This window comes from Zalophus californianus, chromosome 6, assembly GCF_009762305.2.
Source record: "Zalophus californianus isolate mZalCal1 chromosome 6, mZalCal1.pri.v2, whole genome shotgun sequence".
Classification (NCBI taxonomy): domain Eukaryota; kingdom Metazoa; phylum Chordata; class Mammalia; order Carnivora; family Otariidae; genus Zalophus; species Zalophus californianus.
In genome coordinates, this window is record NC_045600.1 from 108995706 (window position 1) to 109013999 (window position 18294).

The following is an 18294-nucleotide window of genomic DNA, read 5'->3' on the forward strand; positions in this document are numbered from 1 at the left end:
CAGGCATGGGCGTGCTTGTTGTGTTAAAGCAGAAGTCCCCCAGAAAGGATTTGCATTTGCTTTTGTTACTTACCTGAGGGAGCCACAAAACTTTGACCTCTATTTATTTGTAACCACTTTAATTTTACTACTGGAGATTTCTTGGACCATAGAAGTAGTGTGGGCTTGGATCAGAAAGCCATATGAAATCTAGCTGATGGTTCTGAATTCTGGGGAGAGATTGTTTCAGAGAGACAATTTTCCTTAATGTCTCCTTCCGCCTGGTGGGATTTGTTTCACATTCTTTCACCTTTAGAGTCCTAGCCTTAATGGCAAAGTCTGCCTTTGAGGGGCTGTAGGGTTCATCTTTTATTTGCAGAGCCTAGGAGCAGAAACTCTGATGTTGAAGGCACCTTCCCACATGGGGCTCCCAGTTGCCCTTTGTTAGGGAGATTTGTTACTTTCTTACTTTTGTTGCCATCTTGCTGATACATTTATCCAACAGACGATGCAGAGTTCATCTAGCATTTTCATTGTTTTAGTCAGAAGGATCTTCCGTGACATCTTTCTTCCCAAGCCAGAAGGCCCCCAGCCATTCTTTCCGGTGCTTCCCCCATCGTGGGTAGAGGGTCCCAGTGACCTTTCCCTTCTGAGAACTCTGCTCATGCCTAGCATTTCCATCCACCATAGCAATCGCTCGTTTCACTTGGGTGGTTGCAGTGAAGCATAATGGGCTTTTGCAAGCCAACAGACTAGCGGTTACATCTTGGTTCTGCTATTAATTATGGCCTTGGAAACGTCTCCCATTGAGCTTTAGTCTCCTTATCTGTAAAATGGGGTTGACAGTCTTGACCGTGCAGTCCTCCCATGATGCTCCAGTGAAACAGGGTCCGCTCCTAACATGCGCTGGGTCTGAATCAGGAGAACCGTGGAGACCACAGAATGTGTAGAAGTTACGTACGGAGCTAGCAAAGAGTTCTATAGAATGGTTCTGTCCTCCCTTGACAAATATCCCTTCATAATCACGAAAGGGTATAGGTAAAGCTCTAATTTTTATATAGCAGAAGTCAGCAAAATAGCAAAGACAACTAAATTTAATGGTTGTTGCACATATCTCTATGTTGTATTGATGGATTAAGTGATGTTTGGATGAGTAATAAAGTAAAAACATACATAATTTATAAGTTACTACATGTTTATTCCATTAAATTTATTTTTTGCCTTTATTTCAGCAAAATTATGGGTTATACTGCTGTAATCAACATTATCACATAATTTGTATTCTATTAACAGTAATTCCAAATTAGACCACTATTCTTGAGTCCCTGAGTCTTAGTTTGTTTTTTTTTTTTTTAATTAATTTCATTTGGGAGAAACTTCTGTTGAGTTTCTGCTCAGTTCTGCTAAGGTAGAACAACTGGAATTATTGGAAAATATTCTTAAAGCCATATTTAGAATCAGAAATGAACTATAACTTTTATCAAATTCAAACAGTGAAGTTGTATATGATAATTACAATTAAGAAGAAAAATTATGTCATATTTTAATTATATATACATTTCAATCTTCTATATGGCTCTTTTTACTCTCTCAATACCTAGATCCATAAAGTACTTACATTTGATTTTTATTTTTTCAAGAAAAAAGATACCATAAAGAAAACTGATAGAGCAATATTTTGCTTAGTGAAAATTGTACTATAATCTATAATGCTCAGAGAAGTAATCTGTATGGAAGTTATTTTCAGGATTATTTGTATGTGAATCTTCTCTTCCATAGTTCAGAGATGATTTTGTTCCTTTTTTTAAGTTTTATTTTATTCAAACATCATTTTTGTTACATATTTCGCATGTGGCTCCTTTGGTTTAGAAAAATCCTATACGTATCTAAGATAATAAATGTGTACTTTGAATCCCTTTAAAAGTGAAGTAGCCAAACCTTGATATTTTTGTAAGCTTTTGCTAACAACATCCCATCATGAATACCTGTGAAGTGCTCAGACCCAAAATTAATGTCATTTCCTCCCCAAGATGGGGTTTGCTCTGTATTTGAGGACCCTCTGTTTCACTGATTTCTTTCCATCATCTTGCATCTTGTCTAGATGAAATCTAAGAATATAATGGCATTTATTTGGCATTCCCATGGTGTGAATCAGAGGTTTATGGTCAAGTTTGATATGCGTTTCAGCAAGCTGTCCCATCTTGGGGGTGCCTGGGTGGCTCAGGGGGTTAAGCATCTGCCTTCGGCTCAGGGCATGATCCCAGGGTCCCGGGATCGAGCCCCACATCAGTCTCTTTGCTCAGCCGGGAGTTTGCATCTCCCTCTGCCTGCCTCTTCCCCTGCTCATGCTCACATGCTCTCTCTCTCACTCTCTCAGATAAATAAAATCTTAAAAAAAAATGTCCCATATTGGAGAAGATTTGGAGAATGTTACACACCATCTTTGAATTTTCCAAAGGAAGTCATCAGTCCTCCCAGTAAGAAACCGAGACCATGTATTGCCATTTATTTCCAGCTCTCAGATTGCTTTTGGATGTTTGGTCAAATTCTGACTTTGTACTGTTGCCAGAACAAATTACTACAGACTTGGTGGCTTTAAAACATGGGTCTCACTAGGCTAAAATCAAGGTGTTGGTGGAGGCTCGAGGGGAGAATCTATTTTCTTGCCTGTTCCAGGTTCTCGAGGCCACCTGCGTCATCGGTTCCCAGCCCCTGCCTGACTTCAGAGCCAACAGTGTGGCATCTCTGTCCATTCTTCTATGGCCTCATCTCCCTCTGCCTCTCTTCTTCTGCCCCCTCCTTCCGCTTTTAAGGACCCTGGGATTACACCAGGCTCGCCTGGATAATCCCGATCATCTCCCTATATTAAGGTTAGCTGATCAGCAGCCTTAATTCCATCTGTGACCTTCATTCTCCTTTACCACGTTAACCTTACATGGTCACAGTTTCTGGGATGAGGGCGTGGACAGCTCTGGGGGGCCGTAATCCTGCCTGCCGCAGACTTTCCAATCATGTTACACTGTTACCACAGCCTAGTCCATGGCGGATTTTTAAATCAGCACCTACAATTGAAAATTGTTTTCCTAGTTCTTAAAGACTGCATTTTTACAACAAAGGGAAAACTGATGGAATGTGCCATTGTTTCAACTTCCTTGCTGCTTCTGTAGGTCTGTGCTGTGTGTAGTGCTAGTCATTCAGTGGGACTTTTCACCCTGGTACACCACACCTGAATTGAGCAATACTAATTTTTTAAGACATTTTATGTGGCTTTTTGTCACTTTATTGTCTATTAAATTACTAATAATATCCTTTGGATCCTCCATCTTAGATAGTGAGATGTAGTTTGGTTAATTACTTTTTATCCAACTTTTATGTTCAGCCATAAGAAATTCAGCTTCATTTTCTGTAAATATTGGGGCACATGTACCAAAAGCATCCTTCTTCTCGACTGAACATCAGACGCTTATTTTTTTAAAAACACGACACCAAAGTTCTCAACGACATTCACCTGTCATTGCTTAATACTGACAATGGCTGGCTATTATTTCAGCCTACTTGTAGTTCTAGTAATTGCATGTGAGTTGTGTACAAGCGGTTTTATGGTATTTTAATTGAGATCCTAAGTGCTCCCTCTGGCCAGGGCTAAGCGTGGTCTGTCCTGCATAAGACAGTGGCTTTGTGTCCAACCTGGTGCCAAGGACACTGCACGCACTCCCTTAAATGGCAGTTTGTAATCGGTGCATCAGCTCGTGGCCTGCCCTTTGCCTTCTCTGTTACCTCCGTGCCTTCTGCCCGCAAACACCTCACCAGACTCCTCCCTTGTCTGTCTCTCCTGCTTTGGCTTTTTGTGCCCGTGTCTTTAGGTGCATCTTGTTCCTCTTACCTAAAGGGAACCTCGTATTTTGCAATGAATTGGATTCTGGGCAGGGAGGTGACCGCCGGATGCTGAGGGACGGGGTGGGCCCGTCATGCGTGCCCTGGGAGCTTGTGAGGAGTGGCAGATGCTCCCCTAGACCCATCGAGTTACAACAAGATCCCTGGGCCATCTGCTGACACCTGTGGAAGAACATTTCCAAGGCACTGATTTAGAGAAATTGTTACCCAACCAGCCAGCTCAGGGTGCCATCACAGCGTGCCACAGACTGACTGGACGAACAGAAATTTACTTGTCACAGTTCTGGAGCCTGGAAGTCCAAGATCAAGGTGTGGGCGAAGGTTGGTTCTCTGGAAGACCTACCTCTCTCCTTGGCTTGTAGACGGGGCCTCTGTGCTGCCCCTTACGTGGCCGTTCCTCTGTGCACGCCTTCCCCTGGTGTCGCCCCTGCTTCTAAGAGATGCCAGTCAGATGGGACCAGGATCCACCCCGACAGCCTCATTGTAACTTCATCCCCTTTAAAGATCCTGTCTCCCAAAGACAGTCACATTCTGAGGTATGGGGGTGGGGGGTGTGAGGGTCTTGAATTTTAGTACTAAAGTAGTATGGAGTACTAAAGAAACTGACGCCCCGAGAAGTGCTTGACAGTCCTAAATCACACCACAGGTCAAGGGATGAGTGCTTCCTCTCCCCCAGAGCCCTTCTGAGAGGCCCATGATAGTGTAAGAGGCCGAAGAAATGAAGTCTGAGGTGTGCATGCAGCTTTCAGATTTGCCCCTCCCCCCCAGCTTCCGGGAGCTTGGAAAATGTCTTAACCTCCCTGGGCCTCAGTTTCCTTTTCTGTGAAATGGGGACAATGAAAGGCTGTCCCTCACAAGGTCATGAGGACTCCTTGAAATTTGGGCGGGAAATGCAGATTGCCTCCCTGACAGCACCTGACCCCCCCCACTCACGGCCTGCTGTCAGAACCTGCTCCTATTTACCGTGAGCCAGAACGTGCGATGATTTTCCCCAGGTGATTAATGGCTAGAGAAACCAAGGGTTTGAAATGGTCGCAGTGGAATTTCAGGCATCAGCTGGCGGCTGCACAGTGTCTTTCCTGGAAACCAAGACTTGGCAGGCACTTAAAAGAAAAACCCGCTGCTGTGGCCTTCCACCCCGAGAACCTGGGCATTCTCACTTCTAAATAATAGGCTGCACACAATTTGATTTCATTTCGTATTAAACTGCCTAGCCTGCAACCAGGGATGCGAGGTGTATTCCTACAAATCAATTCCACTGTGCAAATTAGCCAGCACCTGCTAACCTGGGGGTGCTTAGGAATGAGACCCAGCTACGGAGTACTAAAGGCAATGATTGCAATTTGCCTTTGGGGGTTGAGACTGGGTATGAATACAAAATTGTTTTCAAATGTTTCATTTGTTGTTTAGATTTATGTAGCATGCTTTCTTTTGAGATCTAGTCGATGCAAAGTGCTTTGGCAAGGCCAGAGTGGGAAGATGGAGGGAATGCCACTCCTTTCCCCTACTCAGAGGGGCTCAGAACAAGAGCACATCTAGCATTTTGGGCCTAATAAACTGAGGTTCAAGTTGAGGAGGGAAGGAGCGGTCAGAACAGGCTCTTCTGGGACTGAAGGACTCCCTTTCTTTTGTCCATTCTTTATCTATCTGTCGTTTTTTTTTTTTTGGAAGGGCTGCTTTAAATCCTGTCTCTACGGCATGGTTAGCGGGCTTCCCATCCGTGTCTCGGGTCAGGATAGCAGGTCAGAGGAGATTTCTTTTAATAATAGGCCCAGTCCTGGCGGTGGTGGTCAAGTAGCCTCCCCAGGTCTGTGGCAAGATTCTTGAGTGCGGTCAAGTGGTCCAGCTTGTGAATTTCCCAGCCCTTCTGTTCTCCCCGGGCCCTTGACTGTTGGTGCCTTTTCTCGCTTCCCCAAATGCAGGATCCGAAGAAGGAAGAACGGTAGTCACACCCTGTGTCACCACCAGCAAAATGTAGGCGGTCTCCCCCTCTGGCTCCTGTCCCTCCACTACCCCCCTGGGGGCCCCGTGTCCGAGCTGTCCTGCAGCCCCCCTTCCTGTGGGCTACCGCCCCCCATGTGCCCAGCGCTCTGCAGGCCCCCCGGTCATGAGATCGCCTCCTACACAAGATCTGCTAAACTCATTCATGTGAAGGCATGAATCATCAACAACAGTGGCTCTGTTCTGGAGTCTTTACATTTTAATAAGAGGCCAATGCCTTAATAAATTATTTTTCTTTATAAAGGGAAGACTGAAATGTGAGATGGAATGCTAGACCCCCAATTTCTGCCGCGGAGCCTTCGCATGTCCACCAAGCACACGTTATCCTCCTCACACGCATTGAAGGCTGAAGGCCATGGGCCCGTCTGCCTCCCTGTCAGCGGCCCTGGTGGGGTGGGCAGCTGGAGGCCAGGATTCCTGCTGCCGGGGACAGAAGCCTGTCTGCTGTAAACCGGGGATGTCAGCAGGATTGGACCGTGAATCAAAAACTGGAACAAATTGCTTTAATCAGCTAAGACCCAAACCTAATTTAAATAGTATTTTTTCACTGGACCATGAACCAGCTTCATGGGTCCCCCTCCCCCTGGTTGACCAGTTGAACCCAGAACTGAACTAAGAAGGGAACGTGTTCACGGTTTTTTTTAAAGATTTTTTATTTTATCTATTTATCAGACAGAGTGTGCACACAAGCAGGGGGAGCGGCAGACAGCGGGAGAAGCAGGCTCCCCGCTGAGCAGGGAGCCCGATTTGGGGCTTGATTCCAGGACCCTGAGCTCAAGACCTGAGCTGAAGGCAGATGCTTAACTGACTGAGCCACCCAGGCGCCCCCTATTATGTACCTTTGAATGGAGATTCTCTCTTAAGCTAAGAAGATGTAATCCAGAGGAGAGATGGGTGGCTAGGTTGGCATTCTCTGTCTTCCCTTTCTCCCTCAGCCCCAGAAAACCACAGGGAAAACTGTAAAATATTCTTGTGACTCGATTTATATTATGACTACTAGTGTTATCATTGTCATTGTTTGCCTCTATGAATCTGCTTATTTTTAGTTGACCTTTCAGAGCTTCTGACAACATTCCTCTACATCAGTGGTCCTTAAGTGGGGTCACCTTGCCCCCAGGGGATATTGGCACTACTGGAGACATTTTGGGTTGCCACAGCTTGGGACGGTGTGTGCCACTGGTGTCATTAGGGAGAGGCCACGGGTGTACTCATGTGTTGCCTAGGACAGCCCCCCGCAACACACAGTTAGCTGGCCAAAAATGTCCACAGTGTCAAGACTGAGAAACCCTGGCTGAAATCAACACAAAGGGGAAAGAAAGTCTCCTACAGATCCTCAGTGAATCAAACTCTCCTCTCTCCTGTGTTCTCCCCAGCCTCTGCCCTGCCTGTGTCCTTAAACTTCTATAATCCTTATAATCGCCCCAGGAATACAATTTACATTCTACTTGTTTTCACTTAATAGCACATGCTGAACTTCGTCCCTCTTGCCTCCTTTTCACAATTACATTTTTAATGGGTCTGATGGAGTCTTCTGGGCGGGTTGATGCCCAGAGGTCAGCTGACCAGTCCACCTGTCTTCTCGGGGCTGGTGACCCAGAGACGTGCCAGGTGGGCTGTGTGGGGAAGGGCTGACTCGGGCAGGCCCAGCTGTGGCTGGCCCTGCTCCACCTGCATCCCAGGCTAATGCCATCACTGTCTTCATCATCAAAAGGCCTTTATGAAGCGCTTTGGTGAATGTATCCTGGCCCTGCCCGGGGGGGATCTTCTGCAGAGATCTTCCCACCGGCTCCTGCCATCTGGGGCATGTTGGCTCAGACAGACAGCATATATGTCTTCCAAGCACGAAGGCATCCAGAGACCGAGCTGTAGGCCCCAGGCAGAGGGTGCAAAACCAGATTCTTAGGCAATCTTCATGACAAGAGTAAGTGTGTCTGTCTGGGAACACGAAGATTGGCCGGATTCCCAAAGGGAGCCGGGGTCTTGAGTTCCCTCCTCCAGCTGCTACAGGCTTCTGGAAGGACCTGGATTTTAGCACCTATGGGAAGGAGGAGAGAAGTGGGGGAGGGAAGCAGGTTGACAGCTCAAGGACTTGGGGCCACATGTTGCAGGCTGAAGAGTTCCCCGCTGCACACAGCCCCCGGCACTGCCAGACAAATCTGGCCTCACCTCAGTGCTCCTCTCTCTTTCCCCCACTGCAGGTGTTCCATGAGCAGGGCATCCTCTTCGGCTACCGACACCCACAGAGCTCCGCCACTGCCTGTATCCTCAGCCTTTTCCAAATGACCAATGAGACTCTCAACATCTGGACTCACCTGCTGCCCTTCTGGTACCTTCCAGTCCCCTCGACTGGCCATGTCAATTCAGGAGCCCTGGGCCTGGGGCTTCTTTAAAACCCAGGGGGGTTGGGAAGGCTGAGAGTCCATGCTGGGATTTTGGGGACTCCCCCGTGCTGCATGAGCATGGGGCTGGGAGATGTTGGGGCCGGCAGCTGGGGTGAGCTTTAGCATATGGATTCTAGTAGGATTCGAGAGGCTCCTGGCAGCTCCCCAGTCTTTCCCTGCACTGGCGGCCTGGGTTGATCTCATCCCCTTCGGTTTGGAGGTTTTCGGAGTCCTCCAGAAGCCCTGGTTAAAATGTCACGAGCTCGAGGGAGTCATTTAACCTCTCTGAGCTTCATGTTTTCCCGTCTGTAAAGTGGGAGGGATGGTCCGCACCTTGCCCAGGGTTGCTGTGAGGATTATCGGGGGTGGGGGAAGCATTGGAAAAGGCATCGGGCGGGGAGCTGTGGGGGCCCCGTGATCATGCTGGAGCCACAGCGGCCAGGAGGCACTTTAATGGAGAAGCCACGAGCTCGGGTCCACTAAGACCCCCGTTGGCTGACACAGGTGTGGCCCAGGGAAAGGGCACGGCAAGTCCTGGCACAGGCCAGACTCTGGACTCCCCTCTGATCATTGTCCAGAAGCCAAGAGAATGGGAGGGACCCCAGGGTGTGCCGCACACAGAGATGGGCTCGAGGAAGGCCGTGCTTGCTCAGAAGTCAGAGGACAGATCCAGGGCCGAAGTGCAGGGCCAGGTGGTGCCAGAGGCCTCCCCAGAGAAGAGAGAGCAGGCCTGCGGTGGACTAGGGAGATCTGGAAGGAAGTTCTAGGGCCTGCAGACTGCTCAGGGTGACCTCCAGCTCCTGCTCAGGGGGGCTGTTTGTCATTTTACTTTGTGTGTGTGTGTGTGTGTGTCCTTTTAAAATTTAAGCAAACCTAAGTAAACGTAAGTAAAAAGTCTAAATGCTCATAAAGTGCAACTTGCAGATGGGGACAGAGATAGTGTCTTCCCCGGCCCCTGTTCTCTTCCCTGGAGTTGCCGGTCCTCCCAGAGCCCCTCCGGAGATGTGAGCCCCTGGGGCGTGTGCACACCCCACTCTGAGTCCTTGCCTCCTGCTCTCTTCCCTGGCTTTCTTCCCTCCCATCTCCGTCTGGCCCCCAGGCCTCTCAGGCTGCTTGGTGTTCCATTGTGTGGATGAACCACAGGTGATTTATGGGGTTCTGCAGTTTGTGCTGCCGCTGGGAGCACTGGCCCTTCCCTGCTTGCCGGTGGGTCTGGAGCGCCTGTGCACAGATCCCTGTGGGGTGACTTCGTAGCTGTCCCAAAGCTGGGCCGCTCTGGCCGAGGCTCCCCGCTGCATATAGCCCCCCGGCCCTGCCAGACCCTGGGAGATGGTCACCACTGAGCAACACAGGGTGGGGAGGGGTTGGGAGAGCCTGGAGTAAGATGCCCCTAAGGAAGTGGGGCCAGGGAGTCATCCGGAGATGATCGGATAGGCTTTGAGCCCAAGCACATCGCCTCAGTTCTGTTTTTGCTGGGACGGGAGGACAAATCTCGCAAATGTAACCAGAAGATGGACGGATGCTCCTTGGGTTCCTGTGGGAAAAGCGTTGGAGTCTCCTCCCCTGGGAGAGCCCGTGGGGCAGAGGCCCTGGCTTTCTAGCGGCGCGGTTGGTCTGTGGAAGTGGGCAGCTCTGCAGGCAGGGCCCCCTTGCCTGGGTCATAGAGGAGGCAGATATGGTGTGGAGCTGTCCTGTGTCTCTGTGTGGGGGTGGACCCAGGGAGCTGGACTCAGCAGATCGCAGCCGAGGGTAGTGTTAGAGGAGGAATAAGTAGCATGGAGGGGAGGGAGAACAATCGTCCTGTTGTCTTCTAGACTCTCCAGGCCCCTCCTGGGAGGTTGCTTCTGTTTGAGGAACCTTCCTGCAAGGGGACAAAGACAAACCACAGGGCTGGTGACAAGGCCCCATATGGATCCTTTGAGGAGTGGTTGAGTGCCACGGGGTTCTTTAATGTAAGGTTCAAAGAGGTGAGGAGGCGTTTTGAGGATTGATTGCCTTAGATATTTGATGTGCTAGTTTTCTGTGGTCCCGTTGAGGGGAACTCGGGCTGATCAAATGGAGATAGATCCCAGGGAGACCGGTGTCAGCTCAGTGAAGAATTTCCTGACACTTAGAGCTGCCTCGAGAGGTGGTGAGCTCCCCATCCCCGGAAGCATGCAAGCTGAGCCTGGGGAATCACTTAGGCAGGATGCTCTAAGAGAGAGTCTGTCATTGCAAGGTGGGGAGAGGAATGTACTAGATAAATCTTAAGGCTCTCCTCTTGCCCCTTCTGCCCAATTCTAACCGTAAAATGATCACACTCACCCTCCCTCACTCGTAGTATTTCACCAAAGTAAGAACACACAGGGTTCAGTTATCCCAGGGGAATGGGGGGCAGCAGATAGTCTGTGAGGGGTGCAGAGGAGCCTCCAGCCACGGAGGTTGAGTGGGCCACGCTGTGTTCCAGGTTCTTCGTGTGGAGGTTTGTGACCGCCTTGTGTGTGACAGACATCCAGAATGACAGCTACTCCTGGCCTCTGTTCGTGTACATGGGCACCAGCTGTGTGTACCCCCTCGCATCCAGCTGTGCACACACCTTCAGCTCCATGTCCAAGAACGCCCGCCACATCTGCTACTTCCTGGACTACGGGGCCGTCAACCTCTTCAGCCTGGGTGCGTAGGGCCCCGCGTCCCCCTCCGCTCCCTGCGAACGAGCTAGCTGCCAGCCCCCCCCCCCCCCCCCCCGGGAGCTGGGCTCACCAGAAGGCTTTGATGGGCTTGCGGAAGAGTCATGGGAATGCCATGCCTCCTCCAGGTTTCTGATGAGTGTTTGGTAAGAAACTTGTCCAGAGCTGTGCTGGCAAATATTAACCGATTCAGCGGGGACAAAAGCCCCGATCTGTGGGGTAGGCTGACCCCTCACCATGACCCACTTCCGGCCACCAGTGGGACCTCCGTGCACATCATCATGCAGTAATTCTTCTATGCAGATAGAGGAGATGCACTAACGGAAAGTTATTACTTGTGTTAATGTGGTTATTTAATTGTCAGTTTAGGTAGTCAGCGGGGCTTGACAGTCGTCTTGCGAGATCTCTGAAACCTTATCCGTCTGTCGTCACAGGCCACGGTGAGCCAGCTCTGCACGTCAGGGCTGGTGTCTGTCCTGCCTGACAAAGAAGGGGGCTCATGAACCCCGCTTGTCGAGAGGCTTAGACAAGTTAGCAATATGCTCAAAGTGCCGTGGGAACCGAGGGGTGAACCCAAAGCAGGTGCGGGAGGGTGTCGGTACTTGAGCCTCCTTGTGTTTTTCCTCCAATTATGGGGCCCCCTCCTTCTGGCTCCGCTTCTCTCCCCAGCTGGTGGGCATCCATTTATCCCCAAGTCTCCCCTGCTCTGGCCTCTTCTCCCTCCTGCTCCTGCTCCAGGTGTGAAAGCAAAGGCATTGTCTCCCCTTGCCCAAGGGGGTGTCCATGAGGATCCTGTCTCCATCCCTCTCACAAGTCACGCACACACAAACGCGCGCATACACATGTACATACAGATGCACACACACACACACACGCACGGGCTTTACCGTGTCACCCCCCAACTCCTCCGTGCTCTGTGTCCAGCCCGCACCATTTCCTAAAGCCGCAATTGCTGGGGCCCCGCCTGCGGACACATGGCTTCTTCTGGGCGCTCTCGCCAGCCTCTGATGCAGGGGCCCCTCCGTGCTCCCAAACCACCTCCCTCCCTCTGGTCCCTGTCACATCACTCTCGCTTCTCCTCCTGCCTGTGCATGTTCTCATTCTCTTCGGCTGGCTCCCTGCTCCGCTCCCCTGGCAGTGGGCAAGCTCAGAATCAGGCCTTGGGCCTCTGCTCTCGTGTGGGGTCCGGCGTCAGGGTGACCTCACACCATCCCCGAACACCTCTGGACCGGGCTCTCCCAATCCCATCCTAGCTTACGACTGATCTGAGGTCCACGCCGTGTCCAGCCCTGTGACCAAGACTGTCCACATCCGCCCCCGCTCCTGCAGTGCCACACCTGGCTCATGGTTCCACCCCGACCTGGTCTCTCAAGTCAGAATCTGAGCCCTCGGCTTCCCCCCCTCCCATGCCCCTGCCACCCTGTCGGTTAGTTCCGGTGAGTCTCTTCCCCATATTCTCCACATGGCTCCCCAACATGGCCTTTGCTCAGACCCTCCTGCCTCCCCGCTGCACCCTGACAACAGCCCCCTCTCTTCCTCCTGGCCCTCCCCGACTGCCACCAACTTCCCCCCACCCCACCTCCAGGCTTCTCTAACACCTTCTGACCGTGCTCTCCTCCCACTTAAGACCTTTCAGGATCCCCAGTTACCCCGGATGAAGTTCGAACTCCTTAGTCTAGAGGCTTCCAGAGCCCTTGATCACCTGCCCAGACCCGGTGCCTAGATGGCACCTGAGACAGGTCACGAGGGGCGGCATCATGTAGTGCTTGCTGGTGGCCCAGCCACCGCCACCCCTGAAATCCTGGGTGAGGTTCTTCACCTCACCAGGCCCCAATCTTCCCGTCCACAAACTTGGCACCATACCCTCCTCATGGGACGGCACGAAGATGAATGGAGTGTTGCGAGTGGGGTGTGCAGTGCCTGGCACCTAGATTCGGAGGGGGGCCATTACCGCGGCTGTGTCCTGAACCCTGGCGTCCGTGCCCTGGGATGGTGGCTCTCATAGGCGAGAATAATGAGGCACCAGGAAGGGAAGTGACTCGGGTCACATGGCTTGTAAATGGCAGAGCCAGGGTTCGAACCAAAGCCCTGGGGGTCGGCCGCCACCCCGAACTGTCTCCCTTCCCGTCACTGGCTTTCTGGATTTGTAAGCGTTCCTCAGGGTCTGGTACCCTCCCATAGGTCCTTCCCCGGGATCTTCTCCTTTCCCTCCCTGCAGGCCCTTCAAGGCTGGGCCCCCACCCGTGGCTTCCTCCAAGCCCCCAGACCAGGACCCCCTCCCTGAAGCTCTGGGCCCCAGGCTCGTCAGTGAGCCCTTCATTTCTGCTCCTCAGAACGGCTCCCTGAGGACGGGACACTGGTCCTTCAAGTCTGGTCTTCCAGCCGGTATCCTGGTACCTGACACGGGGGTGTTCTGGGAACATGGAAGGAAGGTCTGGCCAGTGGAGAGGGCCTCTGGCTTCCACCTCAGACTCCCTGCCCCTTTGTCCATAGCCACCTCTCCTTCCTGTTCTCACTTCTACCCTGTGGAAACCCGCAGTCCCCTGAGGGTGGTGTTTGTGCCTACTTCCTCCCTGGTTTCCAGCTGTTTCTCCCTCTAGGCCGTCCTGTGCACTTTCACTAGGTTTTGGCCATCTTAGTCCCTCACTCAGAAACCTTCCATGGCTCCCTATGGCCTCAAGAGGATGTTTACTTTCTTTAGCCTGGAATCCAAAGCTGACTCTATTCCTGCTCCCCAGAAAGCCCTCTAAAGGGGTCTGAGCATCAGTACAATGTGTGTGTGGGGGGGGTGGGGAGGCTGTCCCCCACGCCAGCCTGAGCAATCCTCTGACAGCAGCTGGGGGTCCTACCATTCCGCTCATTTCTGGCACTGTCTGGGGGACCGCATCTGTTCCCACAGGTGAAAGGCTTGGTCCCACAAGACCCTCCCCCCCCCCCTTCAGATGCCAGACGAAAGCCCAGGTTGTTACAGACTGGCTATACATCTGACGTTCCAATGACCCTGGCTCCCAGAACTCAGAGAAACATTTTACGTACTGGATTACCAGTTGATTATAAAGGGGTAGAACTCGGGAACAGCCAGATGGAAGAGATGCACAGGGCAGGGTGTGGGGAAGGGCTCGGAGTTCAGTGTCCTCTGAGTGCGCCCCCTCTCCCTGCATCACCATGTGGTCACCAACCTGGAAGCTCTCTGAACCTCTGTTTGGGTTTTCATGGAGACTTCATTTGTCATGACTGATGAAGTCATTGGCCATTGGCAATTGATTCAACCTCCAGCCCCTCTTCCCCTCCCAGAGGTCAACCCTCCGGTCCCCTGCTTTCCAAATCACCTCATTAACATTACAAAAGACACCTTCCTTGCTCTCTTGGCTTAGGAAATTCAGGGGTTTTAGGTGCTCTGTGCCAGGAACGATGGAGAAGACCAAATGTCTATTTCTTCCTAGACGTCATTTGGCTTCTCACTGCCGTTTTGGGCAGGGTCTGGGGCTCCCCCGCTCTTGTGTCGCCCGTGGAGATTGGCGTGCACCTTGGCCCCAGCCAGCACACACGGAGCGAATGCCTCCTGGTCCAGAGGGGAACCTCCCGCTCCTATCAGGCTGAGGAAGAGTCTGTCCCCTAGGAGGCGGTTCCCAGCTGAAATCCCATTGGCAGTGTGCTGATTCTCAGCTCTTTCTGCCTCTGTGGCCCTGGGAACACCACTTGGCTGCACCAGACTCCATCTGTCAAATGGGGTCAGAGGCAGAGCTTGAACTTGTGTGGTGGAGGCCCGCTTCAGCCTTGAGCGAGGATTCCAGTTTTCTCTGTGTCTCTGGAATAACAGGTGAGCATAGGGCCGACCCCTGAGGCCCTGGGCAGACAGGCCTGTGGCTGTCTCTCCCAGAGGAGACCTGGTGAGGGTAGCTGGAGAGGCCTTCTGGGCCAGGCCTCTGGATACACATGGCCCCTTTGAAAAGGACAGTGATCTCCCCTGTTCTTTCAAAGAAGAGCTGCAGCAGATGGGTCTCCCAAGGACCCTTAGGGAACCCTCCTGTCACAGACTCCCAAACCTAAAACAATGAAACACCAAGGCTAGCCTCTTGCACCTGCCTCTCCGCTGGCCAGGCCCCAGCCCCCTGATACCAAATGCCTCCTCCCCTTGACAAGGTCCCTCCCTCCCTGCAATGTCCGTCTTTCCACAAGGGGCGCCCCTGTCATCGGCAGGTGAGATGTGCATACTCAGAAAAGCTGAGCACTCTGAGGTGTCATCACGGACCAGAGCTTGGGGATCAAAGGGGGGACTGTCACTGAATTGCCTCAGGTGGGAGCTTGGCTTTGCCGCTTTCTAGCTGTGTGCCCCCCAGGGGGGTTGGTAACCCTCTCTGCCTCTGCATCGTCATCTGTAAATGAGGGTAAGTGCAGGTTTATGTTAGAGGGTGATTGTCAGGATTATGTGAGTTACTGAGTGTAAAGCCCTGGGGGCAATGCTGGGCTCATAGTAAATTCGCAGGGTAGGGTTTGGGTAGGCAGAGAAGAGAGGGAGGACGTTCTGGGGTGGGGGGCATGACACAAGTGAGGTGTGGTGGCAAGTCTCAGCGAGATACTGGGGTTGGGCTTCCCAAGGGTCCAGGCTACGCTGCGGCCTGGCTTCTGGTCCAAGGCTGGTTTTTTCCTCTCCAGGCTCAGCCATCGCATACTCGGCCTATTCGATCCCGGACGTGATGGTGTGCAGCACATTCCATGACTACTACGTGCCCCTGGCCGTGCTGAACACCATCATCAGCACCGGCCTCTCCTGCTACTCCAGGTACCTAGCTGCTGGGCCTCGGGGGGGGGGGGGGCGGGGGGGGTAGGACGCTCCATGGGGGGGCTCTCCGAAGCCTGGGGCTCAGTTCCAGACCCACTCCACGGGCACACAACTGGGACATTTGAGGGGACTCCACACTTGGCTTAACACTCTGTTGTCACTGTCTTGAACTTCGTAATGATTTTTGAATAAGGAGTCCCACACTTTCCTTCTGCACTGGGCCCTACAAATGATGTAGCTGGTCCTGTTGCGGGGCGGGTCGCTTATTTAGCCTTCTTGAACCTCAGTTTGCTCATCTGTAAAATGGGGCCCACACATCTGCCTACCTTGTGAGGGGGGTGTAAGGGTTGCAGGGAACGTGCCTGGCACATCTGGCCGAGGCGGCACCCCATCGATGGGCAGTCTGCTGATAGTGACTGAGCAAGCCTGCGTCTAGACACACGTGCTCCCTGGCCGATGATATTCAGATGGCTGCTGTGTCCCTGGGGAAGCCCCATGGCTATGAGTCTCACCCACTCACACTGGGTCACTGGCTCTAATTCCCTCTGGTTTCTCAGTTTCACTCCAGAAAGCTCACTGGAGTGTGAATCCGAGAGACATTGCTTGGGGGCTAATGACTCTAGTTTACTCAGCTCTTTGTAAAAGCGAACTGTCCAAATTTCTGCTTCCCTAAATGATTTAGAAAACCTCTCAAATGGTGGTGTTGGGGGGACAGCCCTGTCTGGACGGTGCCAGGGTGCTGGGTGCTCCCCGGGCTACAGGGCTCTTGGGGAGAGGGGGTGGCTTAGGAAAGGGCCCACGGGAGGCTGGCAGGTTGCACCCAATCCTCTGCCCCCATCTCGATTCCGGGGAGCCAGCTGGAGTCTCCCCATTGAACCATTGTTCCCCACCCCCCCAGGAAGAAAGGGAGGGGGTGGGAAGTTTCTGTACCCTCCCTGCAATGACTGTGGCTCTCCCTTTCCTTGGGTGACACTAAGGTGTCGTGGGACCGAAGGTAGGCAGGTTTCACAAACTTGACAAGCTGGTTTTCTTTAAAAAATGGAAGGATAGAGATTCTTAAAGAGCATCAAGAATATTTGCCCCAACTTGTCTCCACTTGTCTGTCTTGACACCGGTTGGGAGCGTGGAGTTGCTTTGCGTGGGAGGGCGTCTCATTTCTAGGCTCAGTGTCAACAACGAGGGTTTGTTCATCCCACAAAAACAAGCCTGGAGGAGGGAGTGGAAGCTCAGCTCTCTTCCCTCTCCCTGGAAATGCAGAACCCCCTACAGCTGTGAGGACAGAGGGTCTGCCCACTGGGGTGGAAACCGAATCAGACGTCACCGGGTTATTCTTGCCTCCTCCCCACTTCCTCAAGGACTCTTGTCGATTAGAAACTCTTTCTGGAGCTCAGCCTCTGTGCCAGGGTGGAGCTTTGAGGGCTGCACGGGTGATGGGGAGGAGGGGATGGGGCCCTGTCTTGGGTGAGACAAGGCATAACACACACACATAGAAAAGTAACCAGGATGCCAGCAACAGCCCAGGAGAGATGAAGCATGCCCCGGAGGCACGGGGCCCAGATGTGTGGACACACCTAGCTAGCTCTGGTCCTTGGATGAGTCACAATCCTGTCTGGTTAGCTTCTGTTGGCTGTGTAGCTGTGCTGTTTGGGTGAGAGGTGAGCACTGTGGGCTGAGGGGGCATGGAAGGCTCCATGAGTGTTGAAGAAGTCCCAGAGTTCGTGATCCAGGACTGTTTTCCTAAGAACCCCCAATGCAAATTTGCTGCCTTTTTTTCTTTTCTTTTTTCTTAAAGCTTCCTGAATCATCTATAAGCCACCAGGGTAGATGGTTTTCTTCTAGCCAGAAGTCCATCCTGGTTGTTAATAATAAATGGGTCTTCTGGATGTGGCATGCCTGTTAACCTTTGGACAAACTTACTTGACAGAGCAGGCTGGCCAGGAATCTCCTGATGCCTGTGTTTGGAAGTTTCTCTCTTGTCAATGAAATGGATTATTTCCGTTTACTTAGGGGACACATCTGTTGCTATTCATCTCTCCAACCATTCATCCAGCCACCTCCTCATTCACCATCCCCCTACCCAACCACCACTTATCCATCCATCTTACCCACCCATTCACCCATCCACCTACCCAACCATCCATCTATCCATCTCTCCACCCGACCCATCCAGCCATCCACTCATCCACCTACCCATCCACTCATCCACCTACCTACTCATCCGTCCATCCACTCGTCTACCCATACATCTGCCTGTGCATCCATCCATCCATCCTCCCACCCATCTGCCTACCCATCCATTCATGCACCCGTCCACCCATTCATTCATCCATTCATACATCCATCCAACCAACCAACAAGTCAACCAACCAACCAACCAACCGCTCAATATTCCTTAAATGTCTGCCATACTCCAGGCATCATGTTAAGATCTGGGAATACCAGCAGGAGTGAGGCCCAGCCCTTGCCCTGAGAGAGCACCCAGTGCAGTAGTCGAAGCTGACTGCAGACCGCCCCCCCCCAGAAGCCCAGATGGAGTCATTTCCTCTAAAGGCCAAAGGAAATGGCATATAAAATATAGCATTACAGAATG

General features: G+C 52.0%; 1 protein-coding gene across 2 annotated transcripts in view; it reads left to right on the forward strand.

The window, feature by feature from the left end:
• PAQR5 (progestin and adipoQ receptor family member 5) overlaps positions 1-18294 on the forward strand; it is a 75904-nt gene that overhangs the window by 43745 nt on the left and 13865 nt on the right. The window contains exons 1-4 of one of the 2 annotated variants that reach the window (XM_027570640.2): positions 6639-7795; positions 8073-8200; positions 10702-10907; positions 15578-15704. In XM_027570640.2, coding sequence (XP_027426441.1) covers positions 7787-7795; positions 8073-8200; positions 10702-10907; positions 15578-15704 — 470 coding nt within the window. In that variant the 5' untranslated portion in view covers positions 6639-7786. Of the gene's footprint in view, positions 1-6638; positions 7796-8072; positions 8201-10701; positions 10908-15577; positions 15705-18294 lie in introns of those variants that run through there. The other variant, XM_027570641.2, reaches the window with a different exon arrangement.